This window comes from Thunnus thynnus, chromosome 1 (genome assembly GCF_963924715.1).
Source record: "Thunnus thynnus chromosome 1, fThuThy2.1, whole genome shotgun sequence".
Classification (NCBI taxonomy): Eukaryota; Metazoa; Chordata; class Actinopteri; order Scombriformes; family Scombridae; genus Thunnus; species Thunnus thynnus.
This window is the reverse complement of record NC_089517.1, coordinates 3,630,700-3,657,227: the sequence shown is the minus strand read 5'-3', so window position 1 is coordinate 3,657,227 and position 26,528 is coordinate 3,630,700. Positions and strand designations below refer to the sequence as shown.

At 42.2% G+C, this 26,528-nt stretch overlaps 1 protein-coding gene across 3 annotated transcripts in view; it reads right to left on the bottom strand.

Annotated features, from left to right (window-relative positions):
- The window catches only part of si:ch211-220f16.2 (golgin subfamily B member 1), a 39,539-nt gene that overhangs the window by 7,878 nt on the left and 5,133 nt on the right, over window positions 1-26,528 (bottom strand). Inside the window, exons 4-22 of one of the 3 annotated variants that reach the window (XM_067596930.1) lie at window positions 26,127-26,264; window positions 25,339-25,452; window positions 24,588-24,743; window positions 24,228-24,407; window positions 23,977-24,099; window positions 23,685-23,798; window positions 23,235-23,538; window positions 21,851-21,966; window positions 21,504-21,621; window positions 21,293-21,384; window positions 21,030-21,180; window positions 16,685-16,791; window positions 16,026-16,149; window positions 14,357-14,490; window positions 14,114-14,161; window positions 13,564-13,673; window positions 11,877-12,045; window positions 11,666-11,770; window positions 4-11,484 (exon numbers count right to left, since the gene is read on the bottom strand). In XM_067596930.1, coding sequence (XP_067453031.1) covers window positions 4-11,484; window positions 11,666-11,770; window positions 11,877-12,045; window positions 13,564-13,673; window positions 14,114-14,161; window positions 14,357-14,490; window positions 16,026-16,149; window positions 16,685-16,791; window positions 21,030-21,180; window positions 21,293-21,384; window positions 21,504-21,621; window positions 21,851-21,966; window positions 23,235-23,538; window positions 23,685-23,798; window positions 23,977-24,099; window positions 24,228-24,407; window positions 24,588-24,743; window positions 25,339-25,452; window positions 26,127-26,264 — 13,884 coding nt within the window. The remainder of the gene's footprint in view (window positions 1-3; window positions 11,485-11,665; window positions 11,771-11,876; window positions 12,046-13,563; window positions 13,674-14,113; window positions 14,162-14,356; window positions 14,491-16,025; window positions 16,150-16,684; window positions 16,792-21,029; window positions 21,181-21,292; window positions 21,385-21,503; window positions 21,622-21,850; window positions 21,967-23,234; window positions 23,539-23,684; window positions 23,799-23,976; window positions 24,100-24,227; window positions 24,408-24,587; window positions 24,744-25,338; window positions 25,453-26,126; window positions 26,265-26,528) is intronic. The other 2 variants (XM_067597016.1, XM_067597103.1) reach the window with 2 other exon arrangements.

Below are 26,528 nucleotides of genomic sequence, written 5' to 3'. Positions count from 1 at the left end.
TACCAGCCCATGTTTCTCATTCTGGACACTTCCTTTTGACTTTTCCACACTCATGGAAGACACAGTCTCTGGGCTTGACCCTTGCCTGGACTCAACCACTCTTTTGGCCCCAGCCAACTCATCAACCAGCCTGTCACGATCATTTTGGAGGCTGGCCATGGATCTGGAGAACGCCGACAGCTGCCTGCTGTACGAGCCGTTTTCCAGGACGGCCTGCTTCAGTTGCTTTTCCTTTTCTGACAAAGCCTTCGACAGCTCATCCAACAACTTGTTCAACTCCGCGGGTGCGTCTTTGCTCTCTAAAGCATTTAATTTATGAACAAGGATGTCCCTCTCTTTAGCAAACATCGCCAAGTCAGAGGTGGCATCCTGAAGACTGCGCTCAACCTTGTTGAAAGCTGCTTGAGTCTCTCGGAGTTCTTCGTCGTATCTGTTCCGCAGGATCTTGAAGTCTTCGATGAGCTGGTCTCGGTCATTCTGCAGAGCAGCCATGGCTTTGCACAGGGACTCATTTTGAGCTTTTACGTCTTTGTTAAGCGTTTTGGCCTCTGATAACTGTTGCTCCATTTCCAGCAAGTCTTTTGCAAGCTCTGCCACTCGTTGATCAGCCGTCTCTCGCTCGTTCCTCATTAGCTCCACCTCGCGCTCAAAGGTGTCCAGCTCACTGTTGTATTTATCCTCGGCATCGGCCAGTTTTTTGTCCGTTTCATTCTCCAGCAGCTGCATTTTTTCCTTGAGCTCATCAGTTAAGATTTTCTGAGACAGAACTTTTTGCTGAAGGTCATTACATTCAGCTGCTTTAGCCGCCACAGCTTGCTGCAGGTCAGCGATCACTTTGCCCTCGTTTGTTGTGGCTCTTTCTTCCAGTTTTGTAACCTGAGCTTGAAGTTTAGAAATCTCTGCTTTTAAAGTATTGCTCGCCTCTTCTTCCTTTTGGAGCTCCAACCGTGACTCCCTGTGCTGCTTTTCAGCTGCAGCCTTTTGGTTTTCAAGGTTTTTGATCACATCCTGCTGCTTCTTGAGCAGCACCTTCGACTGGTTGTCCTTCAGGAATAAAACTTGATTCAAATCCTCTCTGTAACGAACCAGCTGCGCCCTGAGCATGGCGTTCTCTGAATTGAGGTCATCCATCTGATGCAACAATTTCCTAATTTCATGTTTAAGTCCTTTGGTTGCACCACCTTCCCCGTCAGCAGAGCCCTCTTTACCCTTCAGCCCTAACTGACTTTTTGCTTCAAGTATTCTGTATTCTGACATCAATCGCTCCCTTTCGCTCTGTAAAGACACCATTGAGTTCTTGAATGACTCTATCTTAGCTGCCATCTGCTCCTTTTCCTGGCCAGACCTGTTAACTTTAATTTGCAGACTTTTGACCTTGGCCTCAAGCCCTCTCATCTCTTTGTCAGCCTTTTCCCTTTGGTAGTGTACAGATGTTAACCTGTCATCATAGACTGCCACCTGGGAGCGATAGTTAGCCTGGAGTTGTTCCAGATACCCTGACATCTGTCCATCTTTACAAGACAGCAAAGATGAGATCTCAGCATCTTTGCTCTGGAGAAGTGTTCTCAGTTGCAGAGAAATCCCCTCCTGCTTCTCAAAGTCAGCCTGAAGTTTGTCGTTTTGAGACTGTAAAAGGAGCAGCTGAGCGTCTGTGTCTGTATTTATCTTCTCTGTTTGCTGGAGATTAAGCTGCATTTGGGAAATGAAATCTTCTTTGTCAGCGAGCTGTCTGTTGAGTGTATTTTTATCCTGGTCTATTCTTTCAACTTGAGCATCGAGCTCCTTTACCTGCACAGTCATGAGCTCCACACTCTCAGCAAGTTCAGCGTTGCTTGCGCTCATTACAAACAGCTGTCTCTGCTGTGCAGCGGCAGCGACAGAATAATCATTCAGCGTCCTTTCAAGTCTTGACTTGGTCACTCGTAGTTCGTTCACCTCTTTTTCTTTCACTCTCATATCTTCCAGGAATCTTTTGATCACAAAACCTTGTTCGAGGAGCTGGTTATCCTTCTCGTGCAAGGTCTTTTGGTACAAGTCATTCCAAACTTTTGTAGCATCTGCCCCTTGAGGAGTGGAAGACAGAGCCGACAGCTTTGCTTCAGTAGTCTCAAACGCTCTCTTAAGGGTATTGATCTGTAGATCTTGAGAGTCTATCTGCTGCCTCAGTTCATTCACTTTTTGACTTTCTCTGTCTTTTAACTCACTGAGGTCATCTATCTGTTGCTGCAACATAATTTGATTCTCCATATAAGAGTTTATTTGTTTCTCATCTCTATTTTGCTGTGATTGTGTTTTCTCTATGACCTGATCCTCAGATTTTTTACTTTGCTGTGATATTTCCAGAGCCAGCTGGTCTCTTTCAGACTGAACACTCAGAATCTTCTCTGTGGCCTCCTGAAGGAGATTCTTGTTCGTGATCACCTCAGCTTCAACTTGTTTTCTTCTCTCCTCTAAAACAGAGGTCTTCTCCAAACTTTTCTTCAGTTCCTTTTCCAGGTGTTCACAGGATGACTGCGAGGTCTTCAGAGAGCTCTCTAAGTCTAAAATCAGTTCTTGGTATTTAATGCAGTTTTGCTGTAGCTGATTGATCTCTTGATGCTTTTCTTTTAGTAGCTCTTGCAGTTCTTTCTTCACATTTTTGGACCCCTCATTGCCTCTCTGAACCGTCTTGAGTTTCTCCTCAAAGACTCTGACTAATTTGAGCTGCTCTTCCTCTTTTTCTTGACGGACCTGGTTACTCATCTCCTTACTCGCTGCCAGCTGAGAAGACAACTGCGTGTTTTGGGTTTGGAAAGCATTAACAGACTCGGTCAGTTCATCAATTCGTTCAGAGTTTTTGAGAATCACAGTTTCCAAATACTCATTTTCATTTTTCACTTTGTCTGAAATCTCCTGAACATTTTCAAGCTCCTCCTGAAGAAGAGACTTGTCGTCCTCCAGGATTCTGACCTTCTCATTTAGGCTAATGGTCTCTTGGCTGTGCCTGTTAATAATGTCTTTGAGCTCTTTAATGGCATCGTCTTTCTTTCCCAACTGCAATTCATGATCGTTCTGTATCTTCTCAATCCTTTCAGAGAGATTTTGCCTCTCCTTTTGTAGCAAATTGTTGATTTCCAATTGAGCGCCAAGTTCTGTTTTCTGAGCCTCGATCTGGGCAGTCAGTGAATTATTCAAGCTGAGTGCCTCATCAAGTTTAAGCTGCATATTGTTTGTGTACGAGTTTGATTCCGAGTGCTTCTTTTCTAATGAAGAGCTAGCCTCTTCAAGCTTTTCCAACAGTTGGCCATTTTCAGCCTGTATGTCTGTGAGCTTCTCTCTCAGATCCTCTGATGACTCCTTCAGTTTGCAAATCTCAGCCTCCAATTGTTGATTTTTATTAGTCAGCTCACACGTCTCCACTTTGTGGTTTCCATCAATCTCACTCAGTTCTGCCCTAATTTTCTGATTCTCTTCCTCCAGCTCCTCAATCTTGTGCCGTTTCTCTTTTGCAAATTTGTGCATTTTCTCTTTAATTCTTTCGTTTTCCTCCTCCATCTCTCTAGCCTGCCTCTCCAGATTCTCCATCTCGGTATCGTGTTTGTGTATTTTTCGAAGTGCTTCCTGTCTCTCTCTTTTGGCCCCTTCCAAAAGCTGTCTCATCTTATCCATTTCACTGCTAACGTTTTCATAAGCTTGTAAAAGAGACTCGTACTCTTGTTTCAGCTCAGAGTGCTTCGACTTCCATTTGGTCAGCTCCTCTGTTTGAGAGTCTTTAAGAGATTCTAGCTGGCAGGAGAAGGCTTGCTTCTGCTGGGTGATGTTTTCTATGGTTAGTTTCAAGCTTTCACAGGCTGCAGACAGGCTGCGATTATCATTAAGGACGCGATCAATTTCGTTGCTGAGCTTATCTTTCTCCTCGTTCAAAGACGCCACAAAGCTTTCCAGATCCACATTTTGTTGTTTCAACTTCAAAACGGATGACTTCAGAGAAACATTCTCAGCTTCTTTATCTTCATGGTTGACAGTCAGCTTTTCTGCGTCTTCTTTGAGTCTTGCATTTTCCTTCATGAGTTCTTTCCTGGAAACTAAAGCTGCTTGAAGTTTCCTGGTTAAGAGAGTTATTTTGCTCTGGTTGTCCTGATCATTCATTTTGGTGCCATCATCTCGAGATTTCTGAAGCTCCTCAGCCTCTGTTCTCATCTTATCAATGGCTACTTCATGCAGTTTAATTTGTTGCTGTAATTGCTGTTCAAGTGCTGCAATTAGTTCTTCCTTTTCTGAAACTTGAGCCTGAGAAACTAACAAGGCATCATCTTTCTCTTTTAGTTTCACTTCAAAGTCTTCAGCACGTTTATGAGTAAAGTCGACCTCATCTTTGTTAACATGTTCTTGTTTTACGCACGTTGCAGATGTCTTTTCACGAAGCTGCTCATTTACTGTCTCAGACTGCTGCAGTTGCTTATTCACCGTGGTCACCTCATCTCTGAGTTCATTGATTAATTTGAGCGCATTTTCTTTTTCTTGCGTTAACGATTCCAAATTCCTTTGTTCTTCAGTACAACGCAGCTGTGCTTTTTCAAGCTCTGTAGTCAGACGACCTTTCTCTTCATTGAGCTGCTGCTTTGTTTCTGCTAATGTTTTTTGGATGGTTGACACTTGCTCCAAAAGCGCCTTGTTGTCTTCCATCAAAATTTGATACTTTTCTTCATTTGCACACGTTTGTTCCTCAAGTGTGGACTTGGAGTTGTTGAGCTGGGTCTCCCAAGCCATGTTTTCATTAAATAAAGCTTGCTTCTCCTGGTGGGACGTAAGCTCAGCAGCTTTAACCATTTCCTGATATTTCTCGACTTCTTCCGTCTTCTCTTTTACTTCAGCGTGAGCTTTCTCTAAGTCGCTCTCTGCCATGTGCAGTTTTGAGTTCAAGGTTTCTGCTCTTTGCTCCAGGACTATGAAAGCCTCGTGTTTACTAGCCATCTCAAGAGACATGCCCTCAAATTTGGATTTGACAGTTTCTAGCTCTGTTTGCAAGTTTGATAGAGAATGGCACTGGCTCTCTTTCTCAGCCAGAGACATCTTTAAATCTTGTAGAGTTTTATCTCTCTCCTCAACCAGCTGCCTTAGAGTGTCCAGTTCATCTAGATAAGACAAAGAGGTTTTACGGAGGTCCTCCAGTTCCCTGACCTTTTCATCAAACTTTAACTGGACAGCATTAAGCTCATTTGTCTGCTGACAGTGTTGTTCCAACAGAGCTTTATAGTCATCTTTCAGTTCAGCTAGTTCTTGAGTTAATTTCTTTTCATTTTCTTGAGCTTTCTTCATGGACTCTTTTCGTGCCAGCAAGGCAGCCTGGGCCTTTTTCTGTAGCATCGCCTTTTCTAACTTCATCTGTGCAAGCTCATTCTCTAAATCAACAGCAGTAGCAGTGGAAGATTTGTCCTTTGACTCGTCTTTACATGTCTTGATTTCGTTCTGAAGCTCCTCTAATTTCTGCATCAGGCTGTTTCTGTCTTGCTCGAAGGCATCTTCTTTCTCAGCAGCACTGGTCTGCAGTTGTTCCATCAGGTTGTTTTTCTCACTGAGTGTTTGAATTGTTTCTGACAAACAAACCTCCTTCTCATTTAATGTTGCTTGCAAAATGTGTTTTTCTGATTTTAATTGCTCAATGAGTCTTTCACTTTCTGTTCTGTGTTCAAGAATCTCCCCCTCCTTCTCAAGGATTTTCTTTTCAAGAAGAGAAACATTTTCTTTGTAAGTTTTTTCTGAGGCTTCAGCTTGGTTTGTCATGTCCTGTAATTTAGTCTGTAAAAGTGGAACCTCAGTTTTATAGTTTACACTCTCCTCCTTTTGGTTTTCATATTCTTCAATCTTTTTCAAAAGATCCTTTCTTAGAATGAGAGCAGCTTGAAGCTTCTTCTTCATTACATCTTTTTCTTTAGATACCCTGGCTAGTTCACCTTTCAGATCATCATTTTTCTTTTTCAGCTCGAGCTTCTCTGAATTCTTGATTTCGATTTCACTTTGAGAGCATGAAATACGTTCTTCTAGTTGCTGAGAAATCTCTTCGAGTCTCTTCATGGAGGTTTGATGTGCTTGCTCCGTATCTTCTAATTTTGCTATCAGAGAGGTATTTTCCTCACTAAGTTTCACTCTTTCGTTTGAGGCAGACTCCATGACTTGAGCGATGGATGCATCTTTATCCCTTAACTGCTGACTAAGTCCAGCAAGTAACTCCTTCTGTTGACTTATTTGAATGCTTATGCAGCTTATTTGCTCATCTTTTGCTTGCAGCTCACAGTGTAAAGAAGAGTGTTTGACAGCAGCTTCTTTCACTCTCTCTGCTTCGGCACTGAGTCGAGTCTGTAAATGCTCCACCGTCTCTTGAAGAAGAGCGATTTCTTGACCCTTCTCTGAATGACTCCTCTCTCCTTCATTAAGTATATTCTGCGTCTTTTGTAATTGTGCTACAGTCTTATCCAACTCATTTTTCAAAGCATCTACCTCAGACTGATGACGCTCCTCTAATTGTTTTATCATGTGCTGTAAATAGGCTTTTTCTTCATTTAAAGCAGATGATCTCTCAGATGCCATCGGTGGAAGGACAGCAGAATCTTTGTCAGTACCATTTTTTCTCGCTACAAGTTCTTCTAACTCATGTTCCACGGCTTTTAGAGCCTGTTGCAAATTATTGTTCTCATTATCCTTTTCCTGGACAGATGCTAATACCTTTTCGAGTTGAATCCTGGATGTCGATGCCTCCAACTCTTTTGCGCTGAGTTGATCAGAACCCTTCCTAATTGCCGTAGAAGCCTCGGCTAGTTTCTCCTGCAAACTGTCCAAGTCTTGTTTCAGAGCATTAACTTTAGCATCTTTAGATTTCATTTCATTTTCAACACTTTTCAACTGTTCTGCAAGTAGATTCTTATCCTGTTTTTCTCTATCCAGAACTAACAGCCACTCTTTCTCAGAGTCCTGCAGAATTTGTTCTACCTTTTGAATGTTGTCTTTTAATTGAGAAAGTTCTTCGTCTTTTGCACTAACCTTTGCTTGAAGGCTCTGCTTCTCGGACACCATTTTCTCCATGTTTTCGTTCATGCTGCTGGACTGCTGCTCCTGCGATGCCGAAAATTGATGATGTCTTCTTTCCAGCTCTTCTTTCTGTGCAAGAAGTTTTCTTATGTCTTCTTGCAAATGTGTGTTTTCCTTACTGACTGCAGTAAGATGCCTCTGCTGCTCCTCCTTTGACAAACTAATCTCCTCATTTAGTCTCTTATTTTGCTCTTCTAGTTTCTGCATTTCTGAAACCAGCTGAGTGGTGTGTTTGGCTTGGGTTGTGTACTGACTGTTAATGGCATGGAGAGCCATTTCTCTCTGCTCCAGGTTTTCTGTCAGTGCATTCATTTGTGCCACAACTTGAAGATGTTGTGACTTCAGTCTTTCTATTTCCACGGTCAGCAGTGATACACTTGCTTGATAAGAAGCAAAAGCTTCATCCTTTTCCTTTGAAAGACTGGAGTTCAGGTCTTGTGTTTTATCTAGATTGTGTTGGATTGCTGATAACTCATTTCTCAGTGTTTCTATTGTGGTCGTTGATGTCTGATGTTCACTATTGGTATCATCCAATAACTTCCGAAGGCTGGACACCTCATCAGTCCTTTGGGACAGCTGCTTTCTTACGTCTTGCAAATCCTCTAAGTTAGCTGCATATTTCTCTTGTAGGTTGTTGAAGGCACTTTGTGTTTCTTCTGTTGACTTTTTAAGGTTTCCAGAGTCTGTGGACAGTATCTGAATTTGACTCTGAAGCTGAGACACCAACTCTGTGCTTTCCATGAACTGAGTTTTGAAGAGCAACGCCTCATCTACTCTTCTCTGCATGTCCTGAAGAGACTTGGATTGGTCCAAAAGAGCTGCCTCTTTTTCTTCCAAAACCTTTTTCAGATTTGCCGTTTCAGACATCTGCACTTGGAGGGTGTTGTTGAGCTTTGCAACAGATTCTTCGAGGTGTAAAATCTGTTCTTTCAAGGTCACACACTCTTCCTCTTTGGTTTGTAGATTTGATTTGAGATTTTCAGCGACAGATGAAGAATTACTCTGAATTTCAAGACTTGCCTGTTCTTTTTTCTCCAAAGTATTTTTCAGTACGGATGACTCTGAAGTAAGGCTTTCAACTTGACCTCTGAGTTTACAGACTTCATCTTCAAGCTTTGAAACCTGTGCTCTCGAGCTGACACTGTCATCTGCTTTCTGTTTCAGCTGCTCCTCCTGCTCAGCAATCCTACTGTTGAGTTGCTGGATCAAACTCTCTTGCTGTTTCAGGGAGTCATCTTTTCCTTGCGTAGTCAAATTAAGCCTGTCCTTCTCTGACCATGCCGTTTTGAGTTCGCCGTCCTTCTCACAGACCGCTGTTTTAAGATGTGTGACTTCTTCATGTGCTCTGGACAGCTCTGTCACTGTTTTCTGGAGTTCAGATTTTAACCTTGTATTTTGCTCATTCATTGCTTGAATGTTATCTTTAAAATCAATTACCTCTGCTTTCCTCTGGTCCTCGTCCTGCAGCAGCTGACTATTTTCTGCGGTGAGTTTCTGCACAGCAGCCTTTAGGTTGGTAATTTCAACCTCCATCTCTGCGCAGTTCTCATTCATGGCACCAAGCTGACTACTGAGTGTAATCACAGACTCGTTTCGTTTATTCAGCTCATCTTTGTGGTTTTGAAACTCATTTGTTACTTCTTTAAGGGTCTGATCTTTTTGCTCTATCTGCCGTTTCGCCTCCAAGCACTCTTGCCTGAGTGACTCTACCTCAGCCTGTCTCTGCGATATGAGATCCTTCTGTTGCATGACTTCATTCTGATAAACGCTACATTCCTCTGCTTTCTGTTGAAACATTGTGTCTTTCTCCATTAGCCCTGACTTGAGGACAGATCCCTGTTCCTGAAGCATAGATATAGTGTCCTGAAGTTGCAGCAGTTGGTTCTGCTGGGCCTCCAACTGAGAACTCTTTTCTGACGCCGTTTGTTCTTTCTCGTTCAAGAACGTGTTGAGTTGACTAACCTGCATATTTAGGCCATTAACTTGCTCCTGTAAATTCTGAAGCTGTTCTTCTCTCTCCCTCAGTGTTTTTGACAGATGAGTACATTCATTTGTTTTCTCGAGCAAACCTGCAGAGTTTGACATTTCGCTGTCCTTGAGGATCTTTTTTAACTCATTTGCAGCTAAAGTAAGCTCCTCCTTTTCCCTCAACAGGCCGTCAATTGTTTTCTGATTATCTGTGATTTTAATTTCAAGCCCAGAACTTTTTTCTTGGAGTAAACTCCTCTCAGCGGTTAGTTCAGAAACGGATTTAATGTTCTGTGCCAGCTCCTCTTGTAGTCTCTGATTATCTTCTGTTAGAGTGGTAATCTTCACACTAAAACTAGAGTTCTGTTCTAGAGTCGTTTTAAGCTGCCCATCAAGGTCAGATACGACCTGTGTTTGCTGAGCAAGCTCCTTTTCTCTGGATTCACAAGCAGCACGGAGTTGGTGGTTTTCCTCCGCGACTGTTTGGATTTGATTCTTTAAGCTAGTCAACTCTGTTTGTCCTTGCTCTGCTTCAGATTCAATCTTTCTGGCGTTTTCCTCCATGACACTGATTTGGTCCCTCAGAGACTTAATAGTCTTGTTTGTATCATTCAGTTCATCTTTGTGTTTTTGACACTGTTGGGTCACATTTTTCAACTTTTCTTCTCGCTCTTCAAGTTGCTGGCAAAGTTGTGAGCGTTCCACATTATGTGATTCGGCTTCAGCTTGTAGTTTGGTCATTTCATTCTGCACACTGTGGTACTCTACCTGTTTCTCTCTCAACATTGTATCTTTATCCATTAACCCAGACTTCAGAGTGCATTCCTGTTCCCGAAGCATAGACAACGTTTCTTGAAGTTGCGTTTGCTGGTTTTGTTGCGCCTCTATTTGTGCTTGGAGATCAGTGGCAGTTTGCTCTTTTTCTGCCATGTCATGCTGCAGCTGGTCTACCTTTGACATCAATTTTTGCACTTGTTCTTGCAGTTGCGCCGCCTCGCCCTCCTTCTCCCTGAGTAACTGGTTGAGATTACTACATTCGTTTGTTTTTGCCAGCAGAATCTCGGAGTTTGAGTGTGTGCTTTGCTCAATAACTCTATTCAACTCATTACTCTGAACAGTCAAATTCTCTTTATCTTTCTGCAGCCCTTCAATGATTGTGTTGTTTTGTGTGAGTTGTGTTTCCAACGTGGATATTTTAACTTGCAAAGACTCTTTCTCAACTGTAACGTCTGAAATGGCTTTTACCCTTTCAGACACCTCCAGTTCAAGTCTCTCGTTCTCCTTCGTGAGAGATTGTACTTGCTTCTCCAGATTGCTGTTCAGTTCAAGAGAGGATGTAACCTTTTCATTCAGTTGCTTTACATTCTGCTTCTGTTGCTCAAGCTCTTCAGTCAGGCCTTTGAGCTTTTCTTGCAGCTGCTGTTTCTCGGTCTTCATGTTTTTTAAGACGGTCTTGATTTTAGAGAGGTTTTCAGATTTGGTCTGAAGATCTTTGCTCAACTTCTGATTTTCTGATTCCTGGACTTGCAATTTAGTGTTGAATTTCTGCCTTTCATCCTCTGCTTGTTTATCAGTTGCTTTTAGTTGGTTTTCCAGTGACATTATGGTTTCCAGTTTTTCCTGCATCTCTTTTTTGATATTTTCCTCACTCTGTACTTGCTCCTCTAATTGTTTGGACAATGTCTCCACATCATTGTTATATTTTTCCACCTGAGCAAGAAGTTTGTTCTGTTCGTCCTTTAAAGATTTGAGTTCTTTTTCATACGTCTGCTCTTTATCATTAAGCTGTTTCTCATCGTTGGTATTTTTGTCCTTGAGCTGCGAAACGAGTCCTTCTGATTCCTGTAGCTTCTGGGTGGATGAAGTCAGCTGTTCCTTTAGTGAAGTGATGTGTGTTTCACATTCAGAAAGGTGATTACGATGGCTCACAATCTGTTTCTGGATCTCCCCCCGAAGGTCCTGAATAGTTTTCTTGTCCTCTTCGGTCTGATTTATAAGATGTTCCACCTCAGCCACCTTAGACTCTCCTTCCTCTTTGGTCTTGACTAACTCCATCTCGGTATCCTTAAGTTTCCCGACCAGCTCTGTGATCTTGCTGTTCAGGGATTGCTGGTCTGAATTCTGTGAGTCCCTGATAACCATGGCCTCCCGCTCTGCCTTACTCAGTGCGTTTTCTACTTGAACCAGGTGTTCTTCTTTCAGTTTGAGCTCCTTCTTCAGCACTGTGACCTGTTCTGCATACTCCGCCATGTTCCCAGACAGGGATGAGATCTCCTTGTCCTTTTCCAACAGGACGTCTTTAAGACTATCGATTTCCCGCTCGCGGCTTTGAAGGTCATGAATGAGTTGGGCGCGTTCTTCCAAATGGGCTGTGTTTAGTTTGTCCAGCTCCTCGTTTGTCTGATCGAGGTCAGTTTGTAAAGTTTCTATGGTGACTTCCTGTTTTTGGGTCTGCAAATGAGATAAAATTAAGCACAGAGTGAGTGCAAATCATTAAAATTTAAAAATCAAGCCATATAAGATTACCCTGTATTTGATTACTGAAGTGTACTGAAGTATTAACTGGAATCCACATATGCAATGCATAAGAAAAAAGATGAAAAGATTGATGTTTTAATTCATTAAAGCACACCTTCTCCTTCAGCACACTCAGCTTCTGTGTGAGGTCGACGACTTCTGTTTTCAACTCAGAGCGTTGTTTCTCTGAGCTGCTGCATTTCTTGGAAACTTCCTCGAGCTGAAAGGAGGGAAAAAAAACAACAAACCATAAAACTGTTGAATACTGAACAGTGACAAATCTTGACAAAAAATACAAAAAACAAAAAAGGAGTCAAAACTCTTACTGTGTGCTCAGTCTGAAGGAGCTTCTCAGATGCCTCTTTGTACTGAATCTCTTTTTCACTCAGAGATTCTCGGAGGCTGCTGATGAGCTCCAGTTTCTCGGACGTCTTGGCCAACGTGTTCTCCTTCTCAATGAGGGAGCTTTCCAGGCACTCTTGTGTGTCACTCAGCCTAAAAAAAAAGACCAAAACAGCTAAAAATTTAACACTTCAAAGATACTAATAGTGAAAACCAGGCTGCATGCAATGATGCCAGCGGCCAAAAAAGTGCTATTTGTGTCTTTGGTGCTAGTTTTGTTACAGCAGTAATGAGATCTACAGAAACAACACTGCTATAAAAACTATTTTAGTCTATTGTAAATAATGAGCGCACTCTTCTTTTAGACTACAAGTTTGTCATTGATAATTTCCTGCTCAACTATGATGCTGAACCTGTGATCCTGGGATAACGAGTGTAATATTCTAACATATCAAAACACAAGTGATCTGCGGGTTTTTAATGTTGTCATCAGCTTGTTAAAAGTCAGATAAATGGGACTCGAATGAAAATAAAATAAGGTTGAAACAGGAAATCATTGACAAGAAATTAGCCAAATACACACTTAGGAATAACACTGAAATTATTATTTTTTATTATTTTTAGCATCTTCAAAGTGATGGCTAACGCAATATCTGACAGAAATCAACTTTGCACTTTCTATTTTATTTTGTCACACAATTTTGGACAAAACTCTTGGTCTTAACGTAACTTACGAAGAAAAAGTCAGTGATGTCAAAGAAGAAGCCAAGAAGTAACCTCAGATTTGGCCAGTTGCTGACGCTGGATGAATGTTTGAGAATTGCATGCAGGTATTTTGAGGACTTGTCAATGCACTGAGCTGTTTTGATCGCGACAGGGCAGCAATGAAGACAAACTACTTGCGACTTGTTTGCATCTTTTCTGCTTTATTAATTTGCATCTGACTGTTTGGAAGTTTGGCTTAACAATCATCTGTTAATAAACCATAATCGAGGCATAAGCTGAAGCATGGAGAAGTGTTGTAGGAGAAGAAGCAAAAACCGACTCAGCGGCTGAATAAATTTGCTAAAATTGCCCAGAATAACTAATAAAACAAGGCACCATTAAGTTTTTACCATTTGTGTTTTTAAACGTCTACACACTTAGTAGAATCCATGATGAGAATCTTGTCTTTTATTTTGAAAAAAAAAATTTTTTGACAGACATGCGTCAGAGACGTGCAGCAGTCTCGTGCCGTAGCCATGGTAACCATCATTTGATTGACGCTCACTTTAAGTTTGTGTTGATGTTCGGAGACAAGATGGCGGAGCGCAAATATGACCTGGAAGTATTTAAAATGTGGATTTTTGTACATTGAGGATAAAAAAGGGACAGAAACCCCCAGTGTGTCTTGCTCCGAACAAGGTCTGGCTCTTCGGACATCCTACCATGTAGCTCGCCATATTGCGAAGGCCAAGATCCCCCACACAATAACCGGAGAGCTTATTTTACCTGCCGCCATGGACACGGTAAGAGAGGTGCTGGATAAATCAGCGGCGGACAAGCTGAAAACCATACCGCTGTGCCACTGAATTCTATAAAAGTGGGTCACGACTTAATGACCGTGGGAAAATGTGGGTCCCAGAGTGAGACCGGTTGAGAACCCCTGCTGTAGCAAAACTGACTGCTTACCCTTTGAGCTGTTCATTGAGACTGCTAACCAGTAGCTGATGCTTCTCTGCATCTCTGCTCTGTTGACTTCGGACGTTGGCGAGTTGGCTCTGTAGTTTCTCTGACTCATTCTGCAGTGGCAAAAAAAACCCAGAAAGATCAATATGCAAAGATTAAATTCTTAAAAGTACACGGATAAAGAAATTCTCACTGCACACAGACGGGGATGACAGCAGACCCGCTGGAGAACAGCATTAATGGAAGATTAGTTGTTATTGTTCTTATTATTATTATTGTCAGTATCAGAAACATGTCTTATTATCACATATTTGTTTTCCCCATTCATGTGATAAAAGTGAACTTTGATTTTCACTGTTTATAACAGTTCCAAAGTTCAGCAGTGAAGTTTAATTCACCAACCCAGTGAGTCTGCCACAGAACATCGCACTTGCTTAAAAAAGATTATTTAAAAAAGCATCAAGTGTCCAAGATTAAACAAACACGCCACACCATTAGCCGTCACCGCCAGAGGTGCTCTCTAGCGCACACATACATGAGAGACCCAACACACCTGAGAGACCCAATATGGCTGCTCATCTTCATCTACATCAAACGTCACCTGTGTTAGAAGGGTTTGTTACAAAATCCTAGTCCTCAGGGAGGGGGAATCATGCAAATCACTCAGCGTTTACTCATCAGTTCTTTACAGTGTTAGCATAAGATCATATTTAACGGGACAAATACTGGTTTGACTTAACCCAGGGGCTATGGGATAGTGTGTGATGTTGGGTGGGGTTGCGTAGGATGAGGTTACCTGTAGCGACTCGATGCGGGCCTGCAGCTGCAGCCGATCTTCTAGATCTTGACAGCGCTCCTCCAGGCTCAGGATCTGCTCCTGCAGGTGGTTCCTTTCCAGCTCCAGCTCCTCCACGACAGACCGCAAACCATCTGGAATCATCGGGAAGGAGAACAGGTGTTGTTGACATCGTCTGACATAAATATATAAAAGCCTGTCACAGATAAAGACACTGAGGAAGGGTAATTTCATCTATACTCTAATAGTTCACATGATAAATAGCATTCATTTACACTAATGCACAAATAATTTAATCAGTGGAACAACAGAGTTATGTCATACTCTTCTTTTACAGATGTTTCAGATAAAGGCCTGCAGCAGCTCAAAGGGAACAGTGATTTGGGAATTTACGATATTTCTATGTTGTAGGGCTGTCACGTTTTATTCAAAAGCATGGGAAGAAACGTCATATTCAATCTGTAATGACGTGTCCAAATAAAAAGTCCAAGGTGTATAAGCGCAACAGGCTGTGTTTTTACTCCAGCAGAGAGTGTTCATAAAATGCAATATCACTCTGATCTATTGCATGCGTTGTTGTTTTATTTTGGTAACACAAAATGGTTTAAGTAGCGTCATGATCAGCGAATAATCAGGAAACTGAATCATGTGTAGAATTACTGTAGATTCAACACCATAGATGGAAAAATTGTGGATAAATGTGATCAAAAATATCGTGACAACAAATCTCTGTTAGCTCGAGCTTGAGAGTTTGATTATGATAAAAAGTGACAGCCCTGCTGTGTATCTAACTAGGCAGAGAGAAGGTAAAAATCCTGATTATAAATGCATCTCTTATGAGAATGAGCTGCTAATACAGATATTCTATTAGCAGAAGAATTATACAAAGTGTGAAATGCAGTTTATCTGCAAGGGACCAAAAATCACATCAGTCAGTTTTCCAATTAAAACTCCTCAATTCTAATTTCCGGGTTTTTTTGTATTTTTAGTTTTTATTTATTTTCTGTTTTCTGTTTTATTTGGGTTTTTTTGACAAGCAGCACCTTATAATAACACAAGAAAGGATGAGAGGAAATAAAGAAAAAGAAGCAGAACATGCAAACAATGAAAAAACACAAAAAACTTACCACAGATGGAGAGTATCTTGCCACCTACATTTATATAATCTCACAAAAGTTCAGTGCATTCAGTGGACCAATCCCATCAAACACTAGCCAGCTCAACCAGCATGCACATGTCCAAAGAAAATACTGGAAACTGATGAAAATGCAAACCAACGTATGAATGTTTTACTCCATGGGATTAGATCAATTGTCCCAGAGTTGTTTTTAATAAATTGAGGATGAGTTTATATTCAGCTTGCTACATTGTGTGACCCACATAAAGAAATGAAGGCAAGCTGAACCAAGCTAATCCCTTTAACATATAAAACCCAAATGAACCAATATAGATAGCCCACATCTTACATTCACAATATCGGCAGGTTAGATGGAAAAAAAAAAGACAAAAACCAACAAACAGCCACAATCCAAAACTCAATAAAATAAGTTTGGAGTGTTATGGTGAAAACCGCAAAATATCAACCCAAAAGACAACAACTTAAGTTTCCCGAAGTAATGTGCAGATGACCGTGTGCATGCCGGTGTAAACTGTCTAGCGGGTCTCACACCTGTGTCGGGAGTACTGTACTCGGGCCACCAACCTCCCATGTTCTCTCCCTCCATCGGGGTCGTGCTCTCTGAGGTGCTGCGGGGGTCCTGGAATGAGGCCTGCCCATCGAACTCAAAGTCCTCCTACGAGTCAGATACATGTAATATGAAGCAGGGCAGTGCCAGGTTATAAAGCACACGTTTCTTTTTAAAGGAATAATTCAACAATTTGTCATGTAACTCAACTTGTGGTTGACTTTGTACTGATGTTCTTTGAGAAATTTATAATGTAGTAACACAGTCAAGTTGTGATATGTAGCACAAGCTAGTAAAGCTTCCATTTCTACACAAGCTACAGTAACTGGAACGACAGAACGTCACCCAGTGCAGCAGTGTGGCTCACTGATGTGTTTTTAATAGTTTCAGGACAACAACAGATGTCTACGGCACAGAGGAAGAAGATAAATCAGGCTTTGGATGCACACACAATACTTGTAAGTAGGATGAGTTCATTGTTGGTTTGACTCCAAACAACAAAAATACAGAAAATTTCCAGCGTAATACTTTCAGTCGTGGAGTTTTGCACACATTTGGAGATGCTGTTCTTTGTCCCTTCACTTGGATATGCCATTTGAAACATCACAGCACATACCACATCAATATCAGCCCGTTCACCTACCTGCAGGCTTCGTTGGGCCGGAGCCGTCAGCTTCTTGGGCCTTTGTTGGCCGAGCCCCCGAGATTGAGCCAGCTCCTCCTCCAACTCCTGCTGCCGAGTGGCCAGTGCTGGATCGGAGCAGCCAGGAAAGAACCAGTCATCCTCAATCAGTTTTGTGCCACAGGGAAAGGGGAAGGTTGGGTTGGATTGAGATGTATTTATGGGTGGGAGGAGGGTATAAAATAAGGGGTTGGACAGAATGGAATGATGGCAGAGTGGAAGAAAGACATTTTTTTTTTTTTTTTGAAGACAGAATGACAGCGATGGAAGAGTAGATAAGCGCGATGGCACAGATGGTGTTTGGTGGTTTTTTGGTGAAGAGGGCAGATGAGACACTTTCAACACCACAAATAAACTTTTGTAACATAGAAAAAACAATTTTCATCCAACAGTGGAGGCAGCGAGAGAGAGAGAGAGAGAGAAAAGTATGGAGACAGAGACTGAGTGAAACAACGATGGAGAAAGAAGAGAGAGTTACTCCAGATATGTATCCACTTTTTGTGTTTGCATAAGGTAGGCCTACGTGGACCTGAGAAACACTTTTCAAAAGCAACATTCTGGTCAGAGCCATGCACACCTAATTTGCATTGCAAAGGAAAAAAAACAGGCTGCATTCAAACATGTGGGAGACGGGGGGGGAGTAAAAGTGGCTGTGGGAGGAAGGAGTGGAGCCATTTTCATGAGTCACACTTGAAGCCAATGTTTCATCGCTGTGTCCTCACTAAGGAGACCAGACGGTTATTTAGAGAAACACCAGACAGGTACAGATGTGAGGGGGGAGGGGAGGGGGAGGGGGAGATTCTTTCAGTGCTTTTAATTTTATTTGGACTTTAATTTAGCAGGACAGGATGCAAGCAGGGTAATGCCAAATTGATTAGGCTGAACAAAAAACATGTTCCCATCTGTTTTGTGATAACAGGCTGATGTGTAGGGGAGGGAAAGGGATGGGGGGGGGGGGGTAGCTCAAAGCAAAGGGAGGTGCAGAAAAACAACAAGAGATCAGTGGGTTAAGCAGGGGTTAGTGTGGATTTAGTGTAGAAGCAGGCATAAGCAGAGATGGGCTCTATGCATATAATATGTTATAATAAAAGCAGCAATACAGAAGCAGAAGCTGATGTTGGTGACGTTGCAGTCAGCACGCCCTCAGATAACGTTTAAAGGCAAAGAAACAAGCTCGACTCAATGAAACACCTGCATGCTGTTGTCGCCATAAAAGCCACATCAGAGCAACTTGTGTATCACACGAGCAATAAACCGGTAATTACAGTATTTCCAGCAGCACTTGTAGTCAACACCGACAACATAAACAAGTGTACGCTTCACATAGTTCCTCCACCTGAGTTAAATCACCCAAAAAAAAATGATACTTAGGAATGATTGGACTGAAAGCAAAAGGCAAAAAAAAAAGAACCACCTCTACTTAGTAGACGTGATGTTTCTAGAAAGGTTTCTGTCAGCATCAGAGGCGGCAAAGTGAGAAGCACCGCTCGATAAAAAGTCTGGCACCAAATTAACTGCGGTAGTCTTTCATCGAATTACCGTGAAGGCTTTTCTCATTATTCACGCTGGGTTCATTAATTGCTCCTCCACCTCAGTGATTCAGTTTAACAGTCAGTGGCACAGAGATAAAAATCAACAATCACAATTCATATAAAAGGGACCGTTAGCAGATTTATTTTAAGCAGGACTTTGGTTTTATTTAACAGCTGGATGTCCAGAGGGATGCGATAACAGGCACTTCTCACTGTTTCCCAACATTTTCTAGATAAATTATCGTCAGATTAATCAATAATGGGAATAATCATTAGTTGCAGCCCTATATTCAATACACCGACCTTCTGAACTATTTCAGTGTTGCATGTATGTAGCATCTTAGTCCTCTTCCCAGGGTTAGTGCAAATACAACTGTCCCACCACAGAAGAAAAAGTTGTTTGATTATATTTGGTGTATTATTCCAAAATATTTTAGTGTGGCCACACCAGAAATCACAGAACGGTAAGAAGAAACTGTAGGACAGAAAAACAGGAAGGGGTGAAGGAATGGAAAAGAACGATACTGGGAAAAGGGGAGGAGGAGGAGGGGGGGAAGAGGAAGGAGAAACAAAATGGCAGACTCAAATGTGCAGCCTGCCACTGTACTGCCTGTAGCTCACCCCAGAAAAGGCAAACTTTAGGGAAACTACAGGCAGTACAGTGAGCGAGAGATGCACAGGGAGGTGTGGAGGAGCCTGCATGCACAAAACTGATGGGAAACTGTTCTGTGTGGCTGCTCCCATCCCTGGAGCAGGGGCTGGAGAGGGAGAGTGGGGGTGTGTGTGGGGGGGGCGGAGGTCCATGAGATGGGAGGCAGCGCAGGGTCAAACAAATGCTCCCCATTAACGACGGTGAGGACAGGGAGGGGGGGGAAAAAAATAAAGAAAAAGAAAGTAATGTTCAGTCAGACAACAGAGGACACGTGGTAAAAACAGTAAAACACAAACTATAAATCGCTCTTTCAAAACATGGTGGTGCAATGTTGGGACAAAATAAAAGGTGTTATGATATGAGCTGAGTTATATATAAGTGTTTCTAGCATTTTGTCTGCCTTGTTTATGTCAGTGAGAGTAGAGTAAATATAATAAACACCTCTCAGTGTAACATAATACACTTTCAACAGCTCCACCAGGACTGTCGCGGTGAAGGAATTTCCCCTGCGGTGATTCAGGACGGCTCAACAGCGCGTTATGTCGTCTATGTGGCATTAGCGCCTGTTTTTGTTGTTGTTGTGAAAATATATTACATATAAAAAGGATATTAGTCTGATATGTGTGGAGCGGCAGTGTCTGACAAACACAGAAAACAGCCAAGTCCCCTTAAACCTGGACGCCGCTTTAGACTGTATGACTGGTGGAAAACGACTTTACCTCGCAGGTTAAATGGCAGCCTGCTCAGCCAATCAGTGACCTGGGAGAGTTTAAACATACCGAGACAACATATTCATACAGACGTGTTTTTAACTACCGAGCGTCAGCACCGACCCTCGGTCAGCTCACCCCGAGCCCGGCTCTGTTATGAGGGCTGGGCGCCAGGTTAGGTGACACTCAGCGTATGAGACGCTGCGTGTGGCGGGCGGGATCCTACGGAGCTGCCACACTGGAGCGTGGGAGCCGCTGGACATTCAATATACAAGCGTTGAAGTGTAAAACAAGGGTGAACATAACGTAGCCTCCAAAATGACCAAAGAAAAACTGGATTTCATAAGACTCATGAAGGTATGATTTACTGCAGGGCTGTTACATTAGTTTAAGCTAGATGCACCTGCTAAAATACCAACTGGCTTTATTTAAGATGAACTGTGTTCTGCGTCTGTTTGGGATGGTTTCTGTCTGTCCACTCGTACTGTTTGGTAGTGTGGAACTGCACACTGTGACTAACAGTCACGGGCACTGCACATCAATCCTAAACAGCCAAACATCCTGGAAAATGTATAAGAAAAATTCCACTTGACTCACTTCTTACAGAAGTGTCTGACCACTGGGATATGATGTGGTAGCTTAGTGCTCCCTTATCAGTGTTGTACAGAAACAGAAATGACTGTACAGCATGTAATCATTTTTAAACTGTCCATGAGGATCCATGAGCTTGTATTTAAACGGACAAAATGATAACACAAAGTTATAGCTAACAGGGTTCCCCTGCATGGTGACTACCTGTGCCATTTTGTGTGTCCATAATAGCGGATGTGCAGAAGTGTTGTCATTTCTTTATTGCATGCAGCTGTAATGTTGAATTCTTAATGATTATTTATATTAACGCAGGTAATTGTCTACATGTATTTTACAGAAGGAAGGACTGCAACTTCCTCATGAACTTCAAGAGTAACTAATTCATAATAATAAATAGATATATTCTAAATTATTGAGATGTATCCCTCTTAGCTAATTTGTTGATGACTGATGCACAAAAGAACAAAGAAGTACCCACACTCTGCTATCTCGTTCACCGTTCCTCTTTATCTCTAAATGGACATGATGTTTCGACCACCAACGGTCTTCCTCGAAGATCTCTGGCCCTTCCTGCGTTCTGCCCTCGCTGTGCATTCTTAGTTTAGTGTGTGGGATTTTCTAAGCAGATTAGGTGTGCATTAGGCAAGTTTGTGCACATTTAATAAATACTAACATCCGTGTGTTTTTTTTTTCCTCTATACAATATAAGCGACTTCTGACCCTGATAGTAACTCCTCTTCTACGTTGTGGTGTTAACCAAATGTTGATTTCATTCAGTCAGTTTACATGGTGTTTGTGTCATCCTCTAGCAAAGGCCTTACCCTCTCTTTCCTCCTCCATGTGGCTGATGCGGAGGACCATGGCGGCCTTCTCCTCCTTGGCCCGGTCCCTGGCGCTGACCGCCTCAGCGACCATCTCCTGCCACTCCAGGACCTGGCTCTGAGTGTCATCAGCACTGCCTGACTCACTCGCCTGTGGCCAGAAGGAGCAGGGAGAGACGGGAAACAATGAGCAGGTTTACAACATAGCGACTCATTAACTGTGCACCAAAAGAAGGAGAATATAATAAACCTGGATCCCTGACCTGAGAGGCGGCCCTCTTGGTGAACTGCTCCAGGTCTGCTTGTAGTGTCCTCTGTTGCTCCTCATACACCACCAGCTTGGCTTCCAGCATGTCTAGCGGTGAAAAACAGAGATATATTCAGTGTGTGAGTTAAATGTATGAAGAAAATACGGTCTGCTGGTGTTTCAGCAACACAAAAGTAGCAGCCACTTATGTTTAATTATTTTGGTACCGTTCTTTGCTTTGAGCTCGTCATATTGCTCCACTTTCCAGAGGTTTTCTTCTCGCTCCTCCTCCAGCGCTGTGATACGACTCCGCAGGGCAGTCAGGTCTGGGGGGGCAACTCCAGCCTTAAGAAGACAAAAGAAGGTAAACATCTCATTTTTACCAAGAGTTCCTTCTTGCCTTTAGATATGTTTTATACTCTATAGTTTGTATTTGTTTTAAAAAAATAGGTTAAAATGATTGATGCCACATTAATATTTGACAGGAGATAACAAATCAATACATGTTTATTCAATCTAATATGTAAATTTCCCAACGGTGCATCAATAAAAAATAACATAATAAACATCTGACCTGGCTTTTCTTCAACTCGTCCTCCAACTGTCTGATTCGTGATTTAGACCAGGCTTTCATCTTCAGGAACTTGGCTTCTGATCTGCTGGCTTCTTCTGTTTTTTGCTTTGCTTGGGCTGCAAACGAAGAGAGAAAAGTCTGATGAAACGGTGATGTTCAACAAATAAAAAGACACGTTAACGTTCAAATGTACGCAGATGATACAGTTGTCTACATGCACGGCGATAACGACAATGAAGCTGCATCGAAGCTGTCATGGTACAAGTTATCATGTGGTTAATTCAATCCTGCCTTCAGCTCAACATTACAAAAACAGTCAGCTCAACACCGCATCCAGATATAATAGTCTCTGGAAAAAACTACAGATTGTGTCTGAGTTTAAATACCTTGGCATCACAGTTGACTCTAATCTGTCTTTCACGTCTCATGTAAAAAGACTTGAAAGGAATGTTAGACTCAATCGAACCAATTTCAAATTCACAAGGAGCTGCATGACCACTTATGCAGCTAAAATATTCATGAGCACAATGATCCTCCCACACATCATGTACTGTCTGTCGGGAACACATCAATAAAACCACACTACAGCCGACAGAATCCCTGTACAAACAATAAAAACCCTCGACAAGAAGCTACAAGGATACCGTCATTGCAATAATTTGAAAAAGCACAACCTATTAAGCTGGGAAAACATGGTGGCTCCTCCACCACTCTGTACTTACATCACATTAAAAACAAGCCAAACTACTGGAGCAACAACTAGAGGAGATGGTCTTATTCCAAGAAAAAGTAGTTTAGGCTGATCTGCTTTTCCTGTCAGAGCCTCTCAGGATTGGAACAACTTACCGCAACACATAAGAAACTCTGCCAACTACCATTCATTCACCACAACGTTAATTAGAAATCACACCTGTCAACACTAGAGCAGTGAAGTGTTTTTATGTTGTTTGTTGTCTTACTTGTCATTATTATGCTTAGTGTAGAGCTGCTCTTGTTAATCATAGGCTTTGTACGTAATCTCCACACTTCACCAGTCCTGACATTGTGTTGTGCCATCATCCTATTTGTTGATTTGTTTATTGTTGCCATGCTATTGTTGATCTTGTGTGTATAAAGAGCTGTCTCTCTTGTCTCCGTAGTGCAGGCTCTGTTTGTATCTGCATATTCTCACCACGTTTATTGTTGATTGTATTTTCAATGCTTTTATTTGTAATGTTTGTGCTTCCAACTTGGCCTAATCTGGCATATTTTCAGATTTTCAGATAATCGCTATAAATAGTAATAATTTTTCACTTTTCTCATTAAAACAAATAATGCAATCATAGTTCTTCCATTTTAAGAGCAACATAATGCAAAGCAAAACTAATGCGAGAGAACAACCTACCCTCCAGGTCAGCTATCCTTTGGATAGAGGCTGAATCAGCGGGCGTGGTTCCACTTCCTGAAGCCTCCTGACTGACAGGCGGAGCTGCGACTGAGGTCCTCCTCAGCTCCTCCAGCTGCCCCAGGAGATCCTGCTGGGTTTGGGCCATCTGTGCCTGATGCTGCTCAGTGATTCGACGCACCTCCGCCTGCTGTTTCTCCATCAGGTCACGAAGTTGCGCCCGCATCACGTGCTTCTCTGCCTCCATCTTGGATTCCAGGCTCTCTCGCTCAACTTGTAGCCGACGCAGACGCTCTGTTAGCTCCTGTAGGGGAGGATGGAGAAAGTGTTATAGATAGATTTAAAAGCGGCTAAATACTCTATGTAGGCATCATTAAAAGCACATCATCACAAACAGCTGGAAAGAAACATTTAAGATGCAGAGAGAAGTAAACAGACATCTTTCCTGACCTTTATCTGCTTGTCTCTGCCGTCCACCTCGCCCTGGAGAACATCGATGACCTGGGTTTTACCCAACAGCACCTCCTCCTTCTCATGAAGCTTCTGTTTTAGAGCCTTCAAAAGCTGAGGAGGAAAAAAGAAAAAGATGTGTTTACCGTTAGAGAATCAATGCAGTAACAGTCACACACACACTTTTACAACAACAACAACAACATGACAAAGAGGAGACAGAGGGCTCTGTTAAACAATAGAAGTTGAGTGTTTCCACGCCATTTTATTTAGAGATGAGTGTTGTCATTACCTGCTCTAAATCAGCGCTGGCATCAGACTTCGCTGCTAGCTTGAAGAGCTCCTGTTCGTGCATCTGGTTGATTTCCATCAGCTGGTTATCTTTCTGGAGAATGATGTCTTTGAATGTTTGGATCTAAAAAAAAAAAACACAGGATGCATCATTATGTAAAAGAGTTACTCTGTGTTTTGAAAATGTTCTCAGGAGAAATACAGCAGTATAACATCATTGCTCCAGATGCCAGTGTAACAACAACAACCTACGTTTTGCTTGTACATGCTCTCTTTCTGACTGTACTGCTCCTTCTCTGTGTCCAGCAACTCCTTCAGGCTGTCTGTCTGCTCCTGGAGTAAACTGTAGCGCTCGTCTGCTTCTCCCACCTTCCTGGTCAGGCTCTGCACCAGCAGCTGGAGCTCCTGCATCGCTCGGCTGTCCTCTGTCACCTGAGGAGATATGACAGCATTGAGCATCAAAGAGTGGATTCAAGGTGTCTCAGAGAGAGGGAAGTACGCAAAAAACATATTATAGCCTCTTGAGTTGAATGTCTGAATGCCTGGGGATACTGTCATCTACTTTTCTTATTTCTTCAGTTTATCTCCAAAGATGTGATTGACTTGTATGACCTGTTGTTGAGGTGCAGGTGTGACGGGCTGATCTCCTGCCAGCGCTGTCTGCAGGTGGACGATGTAGGCCTCCTTTTCTCCGAGCTTCTTGTCCTTCTCTATGAGCATGACGTCCATCTCCTCACCTCGCAGCCGCTGTGCCTCCACCTCCTTCCTCTAAAAAGGAAAATAAGGGGATGCTTTTAGTTTGAGAAATGAGCAAATGTCTTTTAAACCTGTGAAAATACAAGCTGGTCACCTGAGGCGGTTACTTACTCAAACAGAGAGAATGTTTAAACTTGTTATCTGTGCATTTTCTAACGATGAGAGCAAACAGAGGGAGGCGTCGCTGCAGTTTAAAAGGTTCAATGCTGCTGTTAATGCAGCGAGATTAATAAAGTTCAGTGTGCTTTCAAATGACACTGTGTTGACTTGAAGGCAGTTTAAGTGCTGCACACTGAACAGACCATCAGAGCAGTGTTTGTTTTAAACACCATTCCCAGAGACGGAGACGAACTATTCACCACATCACAATCATACTCATGATGTTGACTTACATGTTTCAGAGCTTCATTTAAATATCTGAACATTTAAAGCAAGTTTTAATTCATGCAGTTAGAGTAAACGGCTGTTTTCTATTAATTTAAATTGTCAAAATTATTTTAGTACCAAAGATTGATGAGTAATCATGACAAAGCTAAATTCTTATTACAATATTATTATTAAAAATGGTTCATACACGTGTTAATGAGAGGAAAGAAAGATACTTTACCTTGTTTTCCAGTTCGTCCTGTCTTTGTGCAAGCTGCTGTTCCAGTTCCTCCACCTTCTTCTTTAGCAAGACGATTTTGCCCCGATTGGCTTGTTCTCCTCCCTCTGATGCCCCCTACAGGGCAACAAAGAGACGACACACTATTAAATCAAAACAGCACGGCTGACTTGGCTGTGAGACGTGGATGGGCAATACATCAACTTGATTTATTTAATGAATGCAGTTTTAAGGCCGGTTGTAACGCAGTGGAAATAAGTTAAAGCAATATTACACAATAACAGGCTTGATGTTCACAACTCTCATTAACTCATTAAACCTATTTTCAACAAACATGCTCACGAGTGTAAGCAGCCTGCTCATCATGAAACAGCACAGAGCTAACTTATGCTAGTAGCAGATGAATAAAGTTGAGAGATTAGCAAGTTTAGATGTTTTTTCTCAGGAATATTGGATTACATTTGCCAGACGGCCAGAAAACAACTCCAATGAGACATTTACATGTATTTTATCTGTTTATGCTGGTTGTGTAGGTAGGCAAATGTTTGCTAACATGATGGCTATAACAATTTAGATGAAACACTAAATAGATTTTACATCTGTTTTAATGACTTTGGATTGGAGTCTTTGTGTCCCCTCGTCGTAAACTGCTCACAGCAGCTTTAGTCTGAGCCAGAACGAGGATTAAGTCGAGATAAGTCGAGAGGTTTAAGGATTTCATGTATTCATTGTAGGTATTTTACTTGATTAAAGACATAAAGATGGACGTGTGTGTGCTCGTGTGCTGATACCTTCTTGCCGTGTGTTGGAGTATCCTGACCTCCCCGCTGTTTCTTCAGCTCCTCCAGCTGTGTGGTGAGAGAGGTCACCTTGGCCTTGTTCTGGAGACGCAGCTTTGACAGTTTGGTCTCACACGTCTCCTTCTCTGCCTGAGTCACAGACAATTACGTTCTTTACCTCCAGTCTGATACAACGTCAGTTTAGTGTTTAGTTACAGTTAGTTAGTTATCGGCTACGGCACAATTCATGCAGAGGAGTCCATATCGGAAAATTAGCAGAGATGCTGCCAAAAAAAAAAAAAGAGGACTCTGGGAGTGTGAGATGTGACTAGTGGTGTGATACTGGCCTGTAGCAGAGTCAGTGTGTCTGTTTACACTCTCCTGAGATATTTATGGCTTCTAAACCAAACATTT